Below are 13,273 nucleotides of genomic sequence, written 5' to 3' on the forward strand. Positions count from 1 at the left end.
AACTAATGTCTTATTTTAATGAGTGCTTTAGTGGCTTTCAGTCAAAGTTTTTGAAGTGTAAAGAGGCGAGGTGATTCCGCTGAAGATCGCAGGGCCGCACACGATCCTGATTGCGCTCGCGGATCCACACATTGGCAACTGCAGAGACAGAGTCAGAGATCAATCGGATGATTTCAAATACTGGTTTTGGGGCTAAACTTACTCCACTTGCTGCCCTGAAGAACAGGGCAGGCGGCATGCTTCGTGCGGAAGTCCTGGTCCCCAGACGGATGCAGGTTGTACCAGAACAGAAGACTGCCCCGCTCTGGAGTCACCAGCAGGGGCAGGAAGGGAAAGGCAGTTCCACCGCCAGCCACCACATCGGAGAGCTGTAAAGGATTAATGATCTATAATATTGCTTAGGAACTGTTACGGATTCATTGGCTTACGTAGTAGATGGCCGTGGCCAGGCGATTGCCGTAGAGATCATCCTCGGGGTACTCGTGATGCTCGGGAAAGCTGTCCCAGTGCGGCTCGTAGTGGCCGCCGATGCCGTAGTTGGCGATCTGCAGGTTTTCGGCATAGTCCATGTCCAGGCCGGAGAGATCTGCCACGTGCTGGCTTAGCCGCTGGGTGGTCGCGTATTGCGAGTAGTTGAAGGAGGCGCCCTGGCTGGTGCGGAATGCCGCAGCAGTGGTTCCGGCGCCCGCCTGGTTGTACACGGTGGATCGCTGGATGCGAGGTCGGGCCGCGTTTTGGAGGAACAATGACTCCCGCTGGCTGACCATGTCGTGCACCTGCACAATGGGAGGATCTGCATGCAGCTCCTCCAGCTTGAAGGGAGCGTAGTCGAAGCGCCTCCTTTGCAGGCGGCAGCGAAGATGTCTCTGTGCGGTGGGGGAGGGAGTAAGTTCCCCGCGGCACACCTGCTCGTACATGCGGAACTCCCGGGAGCTGTGGTAGTCTCCTGGCCGGCGGGCAGTCGTGTGGAGGAGTCCCTGTTTCACCCCATCCGTGATGAGATCCTCCAGCTGCGTGCGGGTCTCCAATAGATGACGGCGCTCCTCTGGCTCAATCGCAAGGACGTGATTGATCAGATTGAGGGCGTTCTCGTGGTCGCCCATCTGCTGGTGATATCCAACCACTGCCTCCATGAAGTCCAGCGAGGCAGGCTCCTCTCCGTAGCTCTGCTCTCCCAGCAGCTGCATTGACTTCTGCAGCCACGGCACCGTGTGGTTGTAGTCTCTCAAAGCGTACAGGTGCTGTCCCAGTACGAAGCAGTCCTGCCAGGACATGGCAGTGCTGTAGGAGGCTCTCTGATTAGAGACCTCTTTGTGTGAGGGTTCCTTCAAATACTCACCCGTATTTGACTCCATTCAGCATTCCACTGGCCAGTTCTGCCACATCCAGTTGGTAGGTCTGCTGGAGTCGTGTCAGGGCTATGGCGGAACCCACGAAATCGTCCTGTGAGGGATAGCTTAGGTTCTCCTTCAGCACAGCCATGGCCTCGAGGTAGTCTTTGGGAAAAGGAACATCAGACATAGATCATGATACTATAGTAATAGCATATATAAAGATACTCACCGGCGCGACTCGTGTCCCCCTTCACACTACTCTCGAAGGTCTCCCAGTCGCTGTGCAGGCGCTTGATCAGCCGGAAGGCATTCACCGGGTTGTTGAGGTAGCCCCCAATGCTGTCCATGGCGCTCAGGTGCTCCACTCGTATGGCATCGATCTCGCTGTGGTCGGAGGTTAACAGATGTATAATTTATCAGAAAAGTAATTCCTTGTCACACCCAAAAAGCGTAAAGGGATTTGCATTCATTTCGATGAACAAACGACGACCAAGACCAAAAACTGTAGCACATGAGTTCTCCTATAATTTTGGTTTTTTATAACTTTGCTTAATTCTGATTAATGGTTGCAATCAGCTGGGGGTGCCGGGGCACCTGATTTGTATAATTAACGCATTTATTTCTACGCCTGTCGCCTGCATCGAGGTTCATTTGGGGATCGTTAAGAGTAAGAAACAAATCGTAACAAAATTCCCAGCTTAGAAGCGGGACAAACTCTCCACTATCTTCATTTCGTTAATGATTAATTAGCAGCACTTGTTGGCCATTAATCTGTTAATTATCCCCGAGACCGTCTCTTGAATATGATACTTCATTCTGTAGAGAGCCGCAGATTCAATTGAATCTTACAGAGATGCAAAATATAAGACCTGTTTAGGAATCATTGTTGCGTCAGGGCATTATAAATTATATACTTTACAATTTGTTAACGGTTTCTACTCGCCGACAATCCGGTTTCGAAAGTGCGCATGATAAACACAATATGGGAGAGAATATCCGTGCCCAATATACTTTCGAGACGATGATTGCACCATATTTTCTAGATGCTGAAAGTCGATGACACTCATTGCCAAACAACAAAGTTAACTTTCGGCAATTCCAGCTTCAGATCTAGCTGCGGATATCGCTCCTCTGTTAGCAGTCGATTGGCGGAGATAATGAAATGCAAATTTCCTAAATGCTATTGAAAACTTTACCGCTATTTGTGCTTTATATGGGCAATAAATAAGTCTTAACGCCGCTGAGAATAAATCAAGGCAGGAACCAGGAGAAATTAGCAGGCCATAAAATAAACTGCACTGCAGCGGAGCTTAGGGAATAAACAGATGACGGATCGGCGATCGTAGATCGGAGATCGACAAATCGTTGGGCCGTAAGCCTATTAACGCCCATTCGACATTCTCTTTTATGGCAACCGGTTGGTCCAGTGGCAATGGAATGCTAAGTTCTACAAGTGGTTGCAATTAAGTGCCAGGTTAAAGAAGGTACCATCTGCCAGAGAATCAACTATTTAATGATCTAGAGAATCTCTCCCACGCCTTGAACATTTGCTTTAATCAGACAGCAACCCACCATCGTTCGCTTTTAATGCATAATCAATGTGGGCTTCCACGAATATGACATGAAATATTCACAATCGGATGCTGAGGCAATTTTTACATGATTGTTCAACCAGACGGGCTTGCAATGGGAAAATGTATTCGACATTCGACAATCGACAAATTGGCAGATTGATTGGCTCTCGGCATTCCAATTTGATTGTGTGCGAGTGGGAATCCAATCTCATTTGCATATCATTAATAGGCCTAGGCATTCGCAGAAACCAGATTGGCCCGCAACCAAGGCCAACTTCCATAGAACTTTCCATTTTATTCTGGAGATAATCTCTCTGTTCAAAAGTTAGCTCATGGGACTGCTCTGACTCCCCCGTCCCGCTCACCTCTGTAGAGCCTCTGCATGCTGAGTGATTTCGTCTACGTAGTTTTGGAGTTCTTCCAGCAGCGCGACCTCCGTGCTGAAAAGCTGTTCCAGACCCGAGGTGGAGCTGTAGAACTCGGCGCGGCAGGCCAGCAGCTGGAGGACCAGCACCGGAACCAGGATCCACTTCGTCTGAAACATCTCTTTGGGAATCGATACGATACGTGAGCTACCGCTTGCTGTCCCAGCCGCGAATCGTTTGAAACTGTTCGGACTCTGGCGCGATCCGCGATCTTCTACCGAAAAAAGCTCGAGGCGTCCGGCGTCGGGTGTCTGCGACTACGTGAAGCTCGGGCGAGATCAAGCGAGTGTCGATCGAAGCTTTGGTCAAAGACCTGCCCTCGGGGGTAGACGTTCTGCCTGAATAGGCCACGTGAAGAGAGTACTCAAGAGGAGCATACATAGAGTTCAATAAACCCAGAACAGAACCCTTGTCGACTGGACTTCAGACTTTACTTGGCTCAAAACTTGCGGCATTTATTCTAGAAATCAATTCTTTAAGGCATCTCCATCTCCCAGACACCCCGCAATGGTTACAGCCAGAAGTTTACTTTGGTAATTACTTTCACTTTGCTGCTCGAAGCAGTTGTCACTTCACAAGCCCACAAAATATTCAAATACAAATCCCCCGCACCGAAACTTTGCCCGTGAACTTGTTTATGCAAATGAAGCCGGCTCATCCACCATCTCTCGACCGACATCGACATGTCTCGACACGTCTCGAGTTTGTTTTGAGTGGAAAGCCGCAAAACCCGCTCAAAGCTGTTCCTTAACCCACCAAGCACCTTTCGGGGCAGTTAGAGAGACACAGAAATGTTTTGGTAACTAGCTTTATTTGATAATCTCGTACTCCAACGACACCTCGTGATCCCGGAAAACGTCGCAGGGCCGCGCAAAGGTCTGTGTGGCTTCGTGTATCCAAACGTTGCCGACTGCAGGTGAGAAAAAATCAAGACAAATAATCAGGTTAATTGCTAAAGGTTAACTTTAATGTGAATTGACTTGAGAGTCGTTTAAATTGTGTGAGTCGGAACATTTTCTTACATTTTGTGTGCACTTTAAAAGGAAATAAAATGGTGTATTGAATTGAAAACTTGATGATTGGCCATAGAGTTGAAGAGGATTTCGAATTTTAAAGTAAGTTCAAAGTCTATTAAAGTCTATCGTGTATATGCTTGAACGCTTCATTTTACCAAAAACTATGTTTCAATCGACTCGGCCCTTGTGAGGGTCTTCTTTCAATTCCCCTTAGAATACTATATTTAAAAAATAAACTGACATCGCTAATCCCTATAAATGTACAGTACTTACTCCACTTGCTGCCCTTGAGGACCGGGCAGCCGGCGTGCTTGGTGCGATAGTCCACGTCGAGGGAGCGGTGCACGTTGTACCAGAAGAGGACGTTCCCCAGCTGCGGCTTCACCGCAAAGTTGAGGAAGGGAAACGCTGTGGCTCCGCCCTGCTCCACATCGGAGAGCTGCAGGGGATGGAACAGGGGCACGTCATAAATGTAAATGGGGGATTAGGTTGACTTGCTCTCACGTAAAAGATGGCGGTGGCCATGCGGTTGCCCTCTTCGGCGGGATAGTGGTCCGGGTCCCGGAAGAAGTCCCAGTGCGGCTCGTAGTGTCCGCCCACGCCGTAGTTGGCGACCTGCAGCTGCTCGCAGAAGGTCATGTCCAGGCCGGTGGCGTCGCTGAGGTCTGAGAGCATCCCACCCATCGTTGGGTGGGAGTCGTAGGCGAGCCAGGCGTTCTTGCTGACGCGGAAGGAAGATTTCTTGTTTTGGCCACCGGGCAGGGGATTCACCGTGGAGCGGTGCATCCGGGGCACGGCCATCAGCCGAAGGTCGGCGATTTTGCGCGGGCTGAGCATGTCGTGGTAGGTGACCACGAAGGGGTCCAGGCTGTGCTCCTCCAGCTTTAGGGGCGCCAGATGTCGATAGGGGTGGCTTCCCAGCGAGTAGCGACAGCGAAGGGGACGCTCCTGGCGGGGAGAAGGGCCCACCTCGCCACGGCACACCTTCTCGTAGTGGGCGAACTCCTGCGTGAGCTGGAGAACTAAAATTAGCTTCAAATTGGCAGAAAGGATGGGAATGGGGCCTGGGGCTTACACTGTAGGAATCTGAGTGCCTGGGCAGAGCCATGTCCTCCGCCTCCTCTGGGTTCGTCACCGCTCCCTTGTCGCCCAGATGCCAGTTCCGGATGCGCTTCGGATCGAATTGGAGAACCCGCTGGCTGAGCTCGTAAGCGGTGTCAAAGTCGCCTAAAAACTCGATTGGTCAATACATGCAAATAGCCAATCTCTAGATTTCCGCCTGCTGCTCACCCAGCTGGAACAAACTCTTGGCCACCGCCTCCATTCGATTGAGGGTTCCGCTGTCGGGGGTGGTTGCAGAGGCGGGACTGTGACGTCCCAGGCGCTCCATGGATTCGCGCAGCCACACCTTGGTGTTGTTGTAGTCCTCCATTTCAAAGAGTTGTTGACCCAGCACGAAGCAGTCCTGCCAGCTCATGTCGGAGCTAAAAAAGGATTCAAATAGATGATATACGAGCATATGAGCATATTTTAAGCCTCGCTGGTTATTGCTTATTGGAGCCTTCTCCCTCCATTACTCACCCATATTTTATGCCATTCAGTATGCCGGCGGCCACTTGGGCCACATCCAATTTGTAGGTGCTCTGCAGCCGGACCAGAGCCAAGGCAGCGCCATCCACGTCCTCTTGGCTGGGAAAACTCAGGCCATATCCCTGGGTAGCGTTGAAATCTGTAGGAGGAAAGCAGTTGTAGTAAGTATCTTCGCGGCCTTCGCTCTTATTTACCCATCTTATCAGCAATTTGCTGAACACGGGTCTCTAGATGCGGCCAGTCCGTGTGGAGGCGCTTCATCAGGCGGTACACATTCACCGGATTGGTCAGATAGTTTTCCGTATCCCTGGCGGCCACAACATGCTCCTGCTCGATGGCGAACACCTCGCTGGCGATGATAAACAGGACAGAATAAGGACAGGTTTCAGTTAAAGTTTAGGAGTACCAGTTTGCCAGTTTGTCAGTTTGTCAGTTTATGACTTGTGTCGTCACAAGCGCGAATTTAGCATACGAATATTCAGCCTTAATTAATTCTAATTTATGTCTGATTCTGCATTCATAATAGTTTTTACGATCGCAGCGATAGCCCACCGCGAGTCCGAACGAAAGCGAAATGCCAGCCACCAGCCACTAGCCGCCAGCTGCCTAGCCGTAAACCTGCTAACCAATTTTGTGATTATCCCCAAACTGTCACTAACTATCGCAAGTCTCTCACTAACTTACTAGCATGGCACTCTTCAAGTTCCTCGATCAAGTCAATTATTACAGAACTCAGACACAAAGTCTGCCGGTACCCACGTGGGCACGTGTCTCATTGAAAACTACTTCTCGCACAGGGCATAAAAACATTAATGGATTTTCGATCGTCAGGTTGTAATTAAATTAGCATTGTTCGAAAATCGTGATTTGACTAAAACTATACATAGTTTTCATAGTGGTTGATTCGACTATGCGTTATCCTCTAATAATTTCTAAACCGTTTTGAATAAGTTCTTGAAATAAAGTCTTTGCACGATACTCGTAGAATCCCTTAAGACATGATTCATATTGAGGTCAGTTTCCCAATGATATCGCCGATGCTGTATTCCATCTTCTTTAGATCCTTTCACTCACCTCTCCAATCGTTGCAGCGATGTCCTGACTGCATTTACAGTAGTCCTTAAATTTTTTATGAGAAAGTCTTCTGTTTGCAGCAGTTTCTCTAGTCCCGTGATCGATGAGAAGTAATCAGAGCCGCGACACAAATGCCCCAGACAGGACAACAGTCCTAGGAGTACCAAGAGCCTCCTCATCTCGTAACTGAATTGATTTACTCAGATATGTATATATACTATATATTCTATGTATCCTTTTTGTCTCTATGGGGTCGTCTGCGTGTATGTTCTGCTCTGCTGTTTTGGGCGTCCACCCCTGTTCGCGTCTCGCAGCTAACTGATCGTTTCAGCAGATCTTCGGCTCGGGACTGAGACATCCCAGAGACAGTCGGCGATGTCGTTTTGCACGGGTTTCGGGTACTTCGAGTCTCGATATCAAACTAGTTGGCTATGAATACTACTATTTGGAGAAAACTGTGTTATTAGCCTGTTTTGTGCATTCTGATGAAGAGCCTACACTGAGAAGAAGCCGTTGTGCTTTTGCTTCTTCTCTTCAGTGGAAGTGGACCGATCTATTTTAAAATTAAATGTTCATATTTCAAAAGCAGACATCTCTGTATCATTTATGCATACTCTCAATCAATGTTTCAGGATGGCATATTTTATTTACTTAGTGGTTTCTTTCGTTTTTCTCAGTGTATGGAGTTCTTGATGATCGGGCGTGTTTTATGGCTTGTTTTGTTCTGATTTACTGATGTTTATCGCATTAGCTCGTTTTCAATTCCGATTCCAATTCCGATTCAGATTCGGCTTTGTCTTCGGCTTGGATAGGATTTGGGTTTGACTTAGACCAGACCGAGCATATTAATTCGCACTAATTGGACGGGCGTCGTTTGATATTTAAGACTGCACTCCGACTGGCAGTAGTGCTGGGAAGTGCCCTCGTGGAAAGTGGCTTCGTTATGGCTTATTAACATATCATTTCCGATTGGGGCTGGCTGCCATCATATGTCATTTTAGTTTATGGATTCCCGACTGTGCATTGACGGGCCGTTGTTTTTGCTCATCGGCTCCGTCCGACATTTTGGAGCAATGAATCTTCAATGAAGTGTCAACATAACAGAGGTGAAGGGCATAGCGAAGATGTTAATACTCTAATCTAATTGCTATCAAATTTTTTAGCATTATGTATGATAAATTGCTCAAAAAGAGGTGTTGCAGCCAAATCCTATTACTATAATTATTCCTTGATTGAAACGAGGTGTCCGAAGGGTAAAGTTTTGTGGAGACTCGACTTTTAATGATCCCTGAGACGTATATTTTCTGTTCGTTGTCAATGGTAGTAAGTCTTTAGTAAGGGTATACAAATGCAAATCGAATCCCAAATAAACATCACTATTTATTTTGATTCGCAATCGCCTTTGATTTAATGCCTCCAAAGGTAGCCAACACCTGTTTGATGACCCGATGTTTGCCTTTGCTACTCGTATTTCCTCTTGCCAACAGACCAACCTCCGCTCAGTCGCAATTATGGGTCTCAGCCAAGCAGAAATGATGCCATTCCCAGCCACCCAGCGGCCCAGTCAGTTGTATTTGCCCTGTCCATTCACACGTCGACCATCGACCACTCCCTGGAGTGCGAGTGGAATGCAATAAAAAGCTGATATTCAATAAAATGTCAAGGCTGCCTTTATTTTATTCTCCCGGCGGCAATTAATACATATGTGAAGCCATGGAAACGGTTGGTTTCCCTGTCAACTGAGTCCCGTCCATGCGGCTGCAAGGGAAATTGAGATGAATAATCATGGCATGGGGTGTCATGACTGGGGTCAGCCAGTCAGAGATGAGCGCGTGGACTGGGATTTCAACCTCCCACCCACTCATCCCTGCTCGAGGATACTCACACACTTGGACACCCAGGAGCACGGGACAGACTGCCTGTCGACTGCGGTAGTCCATCTCAGAGGCGGACGAGGAAGTGGACGCGGACACGGACGTGGTGCGTGTGCGCCAATGGAGCAGCGCGCCACGTGGGACATTCACGCCAAGCTCCAGCTGGGGGAAGACCACGGCTCCGCCCATTCCGGGTGCCTGGAGCTGGAAGCGAAAGGCCAAAATCCAATTAGGGACACATTAATCAGTTAATTAGTACACACACATTCAGCATGACACGTGTCTGGTGGTACTGTCCCCGAACGGGCTCCTCTGGCTTGGTCGTGTGCTCGTGGCCATGGCGACGTCCCTCCCAGAGATCCTTTTCGCCTCTGACATGCCCGAGTTGATGGTGAATGCCTCTCAGCTTCTTTTGGGCCAGCATCGAGAACTTTAGTGGCTGATAACTGGCCCCTTTTCCCATCTCCTCCTCGTCCATCAATTCCAAGAGTTGATCGCTCTGCTTAAGGGTCAGCACATCATGGTGCAGGGCTATGTAGGGGTCGGAGCTGAGGAGCTCCACTCTGGCTGGCTGGAGCAAGGACCAGGGCGAGCTCCTCTCCAGTTGGCAGTGGGTGAAGCGACCTCCAGTCGTGGCCTCCTGGGTGGCTCCACGACAGAGTTCTTCTATGAGCAGCTGCTCCGCAGATTTGGGCTTAGGATTCTGAAAAAGGTATTTCAGTCATCTCTTTGCACAAAGATTCCATTGCCAGTGTCCCTCCTGAAATTCTATTTTCCACCTACTTTTGTCCTTGACTTTGGCGTTTGCCCACCCCTGCCCGAGGGCAACTGTGTGGTGGTCTTGGCCAGAGCTCGCTCAATCTTGTCCTTGGCCTTTTGCACATTTTGGTTCATCGGTCGGAGGAGCAGCAGCTCATCCGCGGTTGCCAGGGCCTGGGAAAGTTCTCCTGCGAAGAGAAGGGGGGGAAGAGAAAATTCTTTGAAAATTGGGCAAATTGCATTGAATCGGGGAAAGCCAACCCGCGCGGTATTCCATGTTGAGGGCCGCCTCCAGTATCTGAACCTTTCCGCGCTCCCACTCGCTTCGGTGGTCCGTGGCATTTGTGGCCGGCGGCAGCTTATCCAGAGCCGTCTCCAGCCAGAACTTGGCCACTCCGACATCCGACTTCATGGCCATTTCCAGGCAATCGCTCCAGGACATGGCTGAGCTATAAGTATGCAAACAATTTTTTATTGTTTTCCGTTTCCCACTTCCTGTATTCCTGCAATCCTGTAATCCTGTACAGTGTACACTCACCCCAACTTTATGCCTTTGACCACGCCCAGGGAGAGGCTTGCCGGCTCCAACTCGTAGACCGACTGCAGATGGAGGAGATTGCTTAGGGCCTGCTCGTAGTCCTCCTCTGTGGGGAGAACCAGCTCGCTGTCCCTGAGTCTGTCATCAATCACGCTGATATTGTGCGTGGAATTCGCCTGCTGCTCCAGTCTCGGCCAGACGGTCTCGAAGCGCTTCAGTATGGTCAGCACATTGAGCGGGTTTCCCATGTACTCCTCCACGCGATCCCCCACCTGGATGTGGATCGCCTCGATGGCCGCAGTCTCCCTCCTGATCTCCTCCAGCTGCTCGTCGAGGCGCTCTATATAGTCGCGGAGTTCATCAATGAGCAACGTTTCCGTGGCCAGCAGGGCCTCCAGCTGCTCCTCACTGTTGGAGGAGCAGCCAACCGTTGACCACAGAAGTAACACCTGGAGTACCCACAAAAATCCAACAACAGCTCCGGACATTTGCATAATTAGATGTCTCGCTGCCACTCTTTTTATTTCTTCTTCGGCTTTGTTCTCTTCTCTTTTTCGCTTCTCTCCGGTTTTTCGGGTCAATGACAGTAACAATGTTTCAGTATTTTTTTTTTTTAAGAATTTATGGTAGGTTCGAATTGAATGGAGAATCGTAGACTAGCGGGCTTGAAAGATGCTTCTGGACTGAGCCCAAGATTCGCTTCTTCCGAGTATAGATGCTCGTTTATCTGAAGAAAGTTGTGGTACAACTTTTTTTGTGCTCTTCGATGAATAGTTATTAACCTTTAAGCTTGACCTCCTCGTCATACAACCCGCAATCATAGATACAGAGAACTCAGTCCATAAATGGAAGTTTAGGCTGGAAAATGTTTCTTTGATATAACCAAATCGACTCATTGTTCATTCATTTAAAGTCTCATAATTGCTTAATTTTTTTTTTTAATGATTCAAAAAACTTAATAAATTGCGGTAATTTTTGTCTGACAATAAAATTTAAAGCTTTTTGAAATAAAAAATAGAATTTATTTTTGGTGAAAAATAATCATAGCCGGATATCCACTACTTGTTTTCAAGTTCGAGGAACTTTTCAGCATCGCTGGTCAGCGCGCAGGGTCTCCTGAACTCCTGGGCAGCCTCATGGAACCACTCATTGCATACTGGAAGGGAAGAGATGCTCACTGTAGTCACAAATCAAATCAAATCATCATTAGGCATTTGAAGAACGTACTCCACTTGGAGCCCTTGAGCACGGGACAGCCAGCGTGCTTGGTGCGGAAGTCCTTGTGGAGGGAACGATGGAGGTTATACCAGACCAGAAGACTACCCTTGACAGGCGGAACGGCCAGATGGAGGAAGGGAAAAGCAGTGGCCCCTCCCAAGGGGACATCGTTCAGCTACAGATTGAAATATGAATGTTATGAAAGTTGCTTGGGGAAGCAGAATCCCAACTCACGTAGAAAAGAGCTGTCAATAGGCGATTTCCTTTCCAGCCAAAGTTCTTTTCGGCGTCCTATGGAGAGCGGAAGAAGAATATAAGTAAATAAGTAATAAGTCAATGACAATACGTATGTACATCCATGAAGTCGAAGTGCGGCTCGTACTGCCCTCCAATTCCATAGTTCACCAGCTGCAGGGGCTCCGCAGTGTCTGTGCTCAGGCCGGTGATGTCCTCCAGTCGCTGCTTGATGTCCGCCAGCCAGGGATTGTTCTCGTACCACAACCACGTGTTCTGGCTGGTGCGGATCTCCGAGACGGTGGAGTTTCCAGTTTGGCCGATCTCCGAGCGCGTCACCTGCCCCTTGCCGTGTTCGATGATCTGCTCTGATTCCTTGTCGCTGAGCACATCGTGGAAATAGGCCACATAGGGGTCCCCGCTGAGCTGTTCCACCTTGAAGGGCGAGAGGCGCTGGTAGGGCACATCCTGGTGGCTCAACCAGCACCTGAGATACCGCTGCTCTTTAGGGGACTGCCGCAGTTCTCCTCGACACACGCGCTGGTAGAGCTCTTGGCTCTCCTTCAGCTCTGGCTCTGGCTCTGGAGCAGCCTCCTGCGGAGGATCTAGTTTCATCCTGGGACTACTACTGATGCTCCTCTCTCGTGCCAGCAGCGCCTCGTACACAATCTTGTTCTTCACGGCCTCCTCATGGCCAGGTTCCGCATCCAATATTTCGTTGTTCAGCTTGTGGGCCAGCTTCTTGTTGCCCAATTGGCTAAAGGCAGGGGAGAGCTGCTCCAGGATCTGCACCTTAGTGATCTTGGGAAGCACATATCCTGAAGGATCCCGAGGCAGTCTGGTCCTCGCTTCCAACAGCCACTCAGAGCCGTAAGAGTACTCCTTCATCTGGCAAAGATGCCGCCCGATCTCATAGCAGTCACTGGCACTGATTGACAAATTCATTTGGCGCTGTTCCTCGGGAGCCAAGATTCCCGTCGCCAGCTGCTTTGTGGGTAGTTTGTACATCTCCTGCAGGCGCCACAAGCCGCGAGTGGCGCCGAGCAGATCCTCCTTGGTCGGTTCCTGGATCTCAGCCTTTTTCAGCCCCGCGCTTACCGAAGTCTTGTAGTTATCCAAGTTACTCGTATCGAAGACCGGCTCGAAGACACTGTGCTTCCAGTCGTGGACGAGGCGTCTGATGGTGGTGAAGGCATTGATTGGGTTGCCAAAAAACGCCTCGATGTCCCCGTGCCGACTATGCAGCTGTTCCACATGTTGAAGAAACCTGAAAATCCATTCTTTTGTTAAAATTAATTTCACACCGTGAAATTCACGAGTGCTCTTTTCAACCTTTCGATGTTCTCCTGCTGCTGCTGGGCTTTTTCCAAGTAATCTTCGAACCGTTCCACCAGGAAGGCCTCTACATCCAGCAGCCGCTCCACTTCGCTGATGGCCGAATAGTAGTCCCCGCTAACCAGGCCCAGGCCCACACCCGCGAGGACTGTCCACAGAAACGCTCTGACTCGGGACATTCTCTCTGCTCTGTCTCTAGATCGTTACTGCTATCGGTGGAAGATTGGATTGGAGACAGACTGTCTGCCGCACACGCAGCAGCTCGGCAAACATTTACACAGTTGCGTTTTTCCCTTCTGAGG

At 49.4% G+C, this 13,273-nt stretch overlaps 4 protein-coding genes across 4 annotated transcripts; all 4 read right to left on the reverse strand.

Moving 5' to 3' along the window:
* Positions 1-10: 10 nt before the first annotated feature.
* On the reverse strand, positions 11-3,452 carry LOC6594834 (prolyl 4-hydroxylase subunit alpha-1). Its single transcript, XM_002020493.2, has 6 exons — positions 3,274-3,452; positions 1,564-1,718; positions 1,340-1,496; positions 429-1,281; positions 203-368; positions 11-138 (listed from the first exon to the last, which is right to left on the reverse strand). The coding sequence occupies exons 1-6, from the start codon at positions 3,450-3,452 to the stop codon at positions 38-40; spliced, it is 1,611 nt and encodes a 536-aa protein (XP_002020529.1). The 3' UTR covers positions 11-37.
* A 690-nt stretch (positions 3,453-4,142) lies between these two features.
* LOC6594833 (prolyl 4-hydroxylase subunit alpha-2) lies at positions 4,143-7,282 on the reverse strand. The gene is made up of 8 exons (XM_002020492.2): positions 7,014-7,282; positions 6,134-6,288; positions 5,931-6,078; positions 5,640-5,833; positions 5,425-5,576; positions 4,854-5,363; positions 4,623-4,788; positions 4,143-4,243 (listed from the first exon to the last, which is right to left on the reverse strand). The coding sequence occupies exons 1-8, from the start codon at positions 7,190-7,192 to the stop codon at positions 4,143-4,145; spliced, it is 1,605 nt and encodes a 534-aa protein (XP_002020528.1). The 5' UTR covers positions 7,193-7,282.
* A 1,466-nt stretch (positions 7,283-8,748) lies between these two features.
* Positions 8,749-10,672, reverse strand: LOC6594832 (prolyl 4-hydroxylase subunit alpha-2). Its single transcript, XM_002020491.1, has 6 exons — positions 10,185-10,672; positions 9,908-10,095; positions 9,671-9,834; positions 9,153-9,590; positions 8,899-9,091; positions 8,749-8,771 (listed from the first exon to the last, which is right to left on the reverse strand). Exons 1-6 carry the CDS (start codon positions 10,670-10,672, stop codon positions 8,749-8,751), a joined length of 1,494 nt encoding a protein of 497 aa, XP_002020527.1.
* A 548-nt stretch (positions 10,673-11,220) lies between these two features.
* Positions 11,221-13,150, reverse strand: LOC6594831 (prolyl 4-hydroxylase subunit alpha-2). Its single transcript, XM_002020490.2, has 5 exons — positions 12,969-13,150; positions 11,757-12,903; positions 11,637-11,693; positions 11,412-11,577; positions 11,221-11,340 (listed from the first exon to the last, which is right to left on the reverse strand). Exons 1-5 carry the CDS (start codon positions 13,148-13,150, stop codon positions 11,243-11,245), a joined length of 1,650 nt encoding a protein of 549 aa, XP_002020526.1. The 3' UTR covers positions 11,221-11,242.
* Positions 13,151-13,273: the final 123 nt, after the last annotated feature.

This window comes from Drosophila persimilis, unplaced genomic scaffold (assembly GCF_003286085.1).
Source record: "Drosophila persimilis strain 14011-0111.01,24,50 unplaced genomic scaffold, DperRS2 tig00000000-arrow-pilon, whole genome shotgun sequence".
NCBI classification, from domain to species: Eukaryota; Metazoa; Arthropoda; class Insecta; order Diptera; family Drosophilidae; genus Drosophila; species Drosophila persimilis.

Bases quoted from the DNA above. Each gene is read 5' to 3' on its own strand.
- LOC6594834 (XM_002020493.2), bottom strand. From the start codon at position 3,452: ATGTTTCAGACGAAGTGGATCCTGGTTCCGGTGCTGGTCCTCCAGCTG. The intron at 1,497-1,563 runs GTGAGTATCTTT...CTTTTCCCAAAG, and splicing joins GGGGGACACGAGTCGCGCCG to ACTACCTCGAGGCCATGGCT. The intron at 369-428 runs GTAAGCCAATGA...AATCCTTTACAG, and splicing joins TGGCCACGGCCATCTACTAC to CTCTCCGATGTGGTGGCTGG.
- LOC6594832 (XM_002020491.1), bottom strand. From the start codon at position 10,672: ATGTCCGGAGCTGTTGTTGGATTTTTGTGGGTACTCCAGGTGTTACTT. The intron at 10,096-10,184 runs GTGAGTGTACAC...GCATACTTATAG, and splicing joins GTCAAAGGCATAAAGTTGGG to CTCAGCCATGTCCTGGAGCG. The intron at 9,835-9,907 runs GTTGGCTTTCCC...TTCTCTTCGCAG, and splicing joins CAACATGGAATACCGCGCGG to GAGAACTTTCCCAGGCCCTG.
- LOC6594833 (XM_002020492.2), bottom strand. From the start codon at position 7,192: ATGAGGAGGCTCTTGGTACTCCTAGGACTGTTGTCCTGTCTGGGGCAT. The intron at 6,289-7,013 runs GTGAGTGAAAGG...TATCATCGCCAG, and splicing joins TCGCTGCAACGATTGGAGAG to CGAGGTGTTCGCCATCGAGC. The intron at 4,244-4,622 runs GTAAGTACTGTA...TCTCACCTGCAG, and splicing joins CCTCAAGGGCAGCAAGTGGA to TCGGCAACGTTTGGATACAC.
- LOC6594831 (XM_002020490.2), bottom strand. From the start codon at position 13,150: ATGTCCCGAGTCAGAGCGTTTCTGTGGACAGTCCTCGCGGGTGTGGGC. The intron at 11,694-11,756 runs GTACATACGTAT...CGCTCTCCATAG, and splicing joins CGCACTTCGACTTCATGGAT to GACGCCGAAAAGAACTTTGG. The intron at 11,578-11,636 runs GTGAGTTGGGAT...TTCAATCTGTAG, and splicing joins TATTGACAGCTCTTTTCTAC to CTGAACGATGTCCCCTTGGG.